Source organism: Neophocaena asiaeorientalis, unplaced genomic scaffold (genome assembly GCF_003031525.2).
Source record: "Neophocaena asiaeorientalis asiaeorientalis breed wild unplaced genomic scaffold, Neophocaena_asiaeorientalis_V1.1 scaffold7, whole genome shotgun sequence".
Taxonomy (NCBI): Eukaryota; Metazoa; Chordata; class Mammalia; order Artiodactyla; family Phocoenidae; genus Neophocaena; species Neophocaena asiaeorientalis.
Window position 1 is genome coordinate 24,460,275 of NW_020185337.1, and position 3,083 is coordinate 24,463,357.

The 3,083-nt window shown below is 47.3% G+C and overlaps 1 protein-coding gene across 1 annotated transcript in view; it reads right to left on the reverse strand.

The window, feature by feature from the left end:
* The window catches only part of RAPGEF2 (Rap guanine nucleotide exchange factor 2), a 273,439-nt gene that overhangs the window by 31,149 nt on the left and 239,207 nt on the right, over positions 1–3,083 (reverse strand). The window contains exons 28-29 of the mRNA XM_024736074.1: positions 2,448–3,007; positions 7–128 (exon numbers count right to left, since the gene is read on the reverse strand). Coding sequence (XP_024591842.1) covers positions 7–128; positions 2,448–3,007 — 682 coding nt within the window. The remainder of the gene's footprint in view (positions 1–6; positions 129–2,447; positions 3,008–3,083) is intronic.

Sequence of the window (3,083 nt, forward strand, 5' to 3'; positions counted from 1 at the left end):
CAGCGCCACGGTGTAGTCCGGCGGCTTCCGGGCGGGGTGCGGGTGGGCGTCGGGGAAGTCGGTGATGGGGATGCCCACGTATCCCGGCGGGGTGGGCGGCGGCTCCCGGTAGCGGCCCTCCTTCCTCGCTGCGGGAGAGACAAGGCCCGCGGTCAGCATGGGAGGGCGGGGGGAGTGCATCCCAGGCCACATGCGCTCATCGGGAAGGAGGAGGACCAAGATGAACAGCGCCCGCGGTGAAAGGCGTGTGGGGCTGTGCGCAGGGCGGGGCGCACCAAACCCGCCACGCACCGGGTCATCTCCGGCGGCACAGGCAAAACTAAGCAATCTAAGTACCTGTAACTCTCACCGGGTCACCGCAGAGCGACTCTACCTGTCAGGCAGTAACCAGGCTAACGCCCAACCCTGGGGTTTACTGGAAACACGGAGCAAAGGGAACAGAAAGGCACCCAGTCCCACGCCTGCAACACGGGAGTGGTGCCTGTCAGCGGTTCCCTCCCCTCTCCCTGCCCCGGGGGCCAGGCGAGCTGTTCTTCTTTGCTGGGCCATCTACCCTCACCAGGCAGAGAATCAATCCCAGGTTACTTTCAAGTCTTGGGCCTCACTTCGGAAAATAGGGAATCACAATAAATTTGGAAGAATAGTACAAAAAATGATGCAAATTTCAAAACTTAAAACCATGTGCATGTGAGGTATGTATTTTTCTTGAAGTCCTTTTATATTAATTTCATGACTTAAAACATGAATCTGTAAAGGCAAGTAAAAGCAAAGTTTTACTATCTTCAACTTTCTAGACTCAACTGTTAGGAACTTAAATCATTCTTCTTTCCTTTGCAATAAAAATTCTGTGTATTAGTTTGTTAAAAGAAAGTGCTTTTCTATTTGCAACTGCCAAGACGTGGAAGCAACCCGTGTGCCCATCAACAGATGAATGGATACAGAAGATGTGGTACATATATACAATGAAATATTACTCAGCCATAAAAAAGAATGAAACATTGCCATTTGCAGCAACATGGATGGACCTAGAGATTATCATACTAAGTGAAGTAAGGCAGACAAAGACAAATGTCTTATGATATCACTTATATGTGGAATCTAAAATATAATACAAATGAATTTATATACAAAACAGAAACAGACTCATAGATTTATGGTTACAAAGGGAAGAAAAGAGGGGAGGGATAAATTAGGAGTTTGGGATTAACAGATACACACTACTTTACATAAAAATAGGTAAACAACAAGGATTTACTGTATAGCACAGGGAACTATATTCAATATCTTGTAATAACCTATAATGGAAAATAATATGAAAAAATATATAATTGAATCACTTTGTTGTACACCTGAAACTAACACAATATTGTAAATCAACTGTACTTCAATTTAAAAAAAAAAGTGCTTTAAAAATTGCAACCTAAGGATAGGTGTTAACTGTCTTCTCCTTATTCATCTTGAAAAGATATTAAACTCGACATCCACCCATGACTACGTGATAAGATAACTACAATTTCCCTACTAATGAAAGTGATGTCTGTGAAGATTATATTCCAGAATTTCTCACTCTGTATCCTATGATGTATCCCTACACTTTATACAGACGTTGCACATGCCATAGAGAATATATCCCGATAGCATTAAAGGAGCATAAGAGACTTCACAACAGAAACAGCAGCGGCAAAGTGATAGCGTCTTTCATGTACTTATGAACCGCTAACTAGGCACTAGTGTTTTGCAGAGATTTCGTTTAAACCTCATAGCAACTGCATTGGTAGAAATTATTAAATTCATTTTACAGATGAGGAAACAGACACTGTTTAGTGCCCTGCCCAGTGTCACAAAGCGAGGAAAGTGGCAAAGCAGGGATTCAGACCCCCAGCCTGCCTGACTCTCAGGCTCTTACTCACTGCCTTACCTCTCCGCACCCTCCTCCTTGTTCTATCCTGTGCAGAGGGAATTTGCCTAGCACAGAAAAATTTACCTGCATCACAAACATCGACAGAAGATTTTTAAATATGCAAAGGGTAAAGTTCTAAATATACAATTCCAGGGAACAAAATACAATAGTAAAACATTTAGAACAGTTCCAATTAAACAAAAAAATATTCTTCCTCTAGAGAGAGTGGCCATCCTTCCTGATAATTTTCAGCTGAGAAGATCAACGTCAGAGCAGATAACACCCATAAGGACAAACCTACTGATCCCGACAGCTACGGTGCATGGAAGGTTGACTGTTGCAGGGTATTTATAAGCACCTGACCACAGAACCTGGGGTCTTAACCACCATTCATTTCAAAATCCTGAGTGCACTGCTAACTTGGAAGGCCTACATGTCAATGGGTGGGGCAGAATGAGGAGAAGAACCGCAAACACACGCTTTCACTTTTGAAATAAGTCAGGGTGCAGCCACGACTCAGACATGACAGAGCCCGCAGTCAGCTTACCAATAAGCCCCTTGGTGGCGCTGGGTGGCACGGCCACGTGGGCAGCCATGGCGACGGGCTTGGCTTCTTCGGCGGTCGCAGACACCATGCTGCTGCTTTCAGCTTCGAGGGAAACGTCCTTCCCCCCCCTTCGCTTGATTGTGCCCGTGTCCCCCTCCGAGTCTTCTCCCCAGTACCCCGTGGAGGAGGCCCAGCTTGCCCGGGACTGGGCTTGATCGAGACTCTCTCGGCTCTGACTCTGCCTGTTATACTTTGTGCTGTGGTCGGAAAACATGATTTGGTCCGCGTGGCTGCTTGAGGCCCATAACCCTGCGGCGTCCCCTGAATAATCAAAGTGAGTGTGCCCGAAGGGGAGCGTCTCCCAGCTCCTCTGGTGCTGGATGGTCTGGATGTTATCATGGGAGCCGCTGGAGCACGACGTCCAGCTCCCTCGGCCACTGTCAGCAGCGTCAAGTGAGGCTCGGTCCCCCTGGTCTTGGGAAAGCTCCTCTGTGCTGGGAGAAGAGATCACTGTAGCTGCAGCGTACAGGCCCCGGCTCTCGGACAGCGGTGCACAGGACCTAGGCGGCCAAAGGGAAACAAAGAAAAAAAAATAATAAAGAGAAGAGGAGGGGAGGGGAGGGGGGAGAGGGGCCA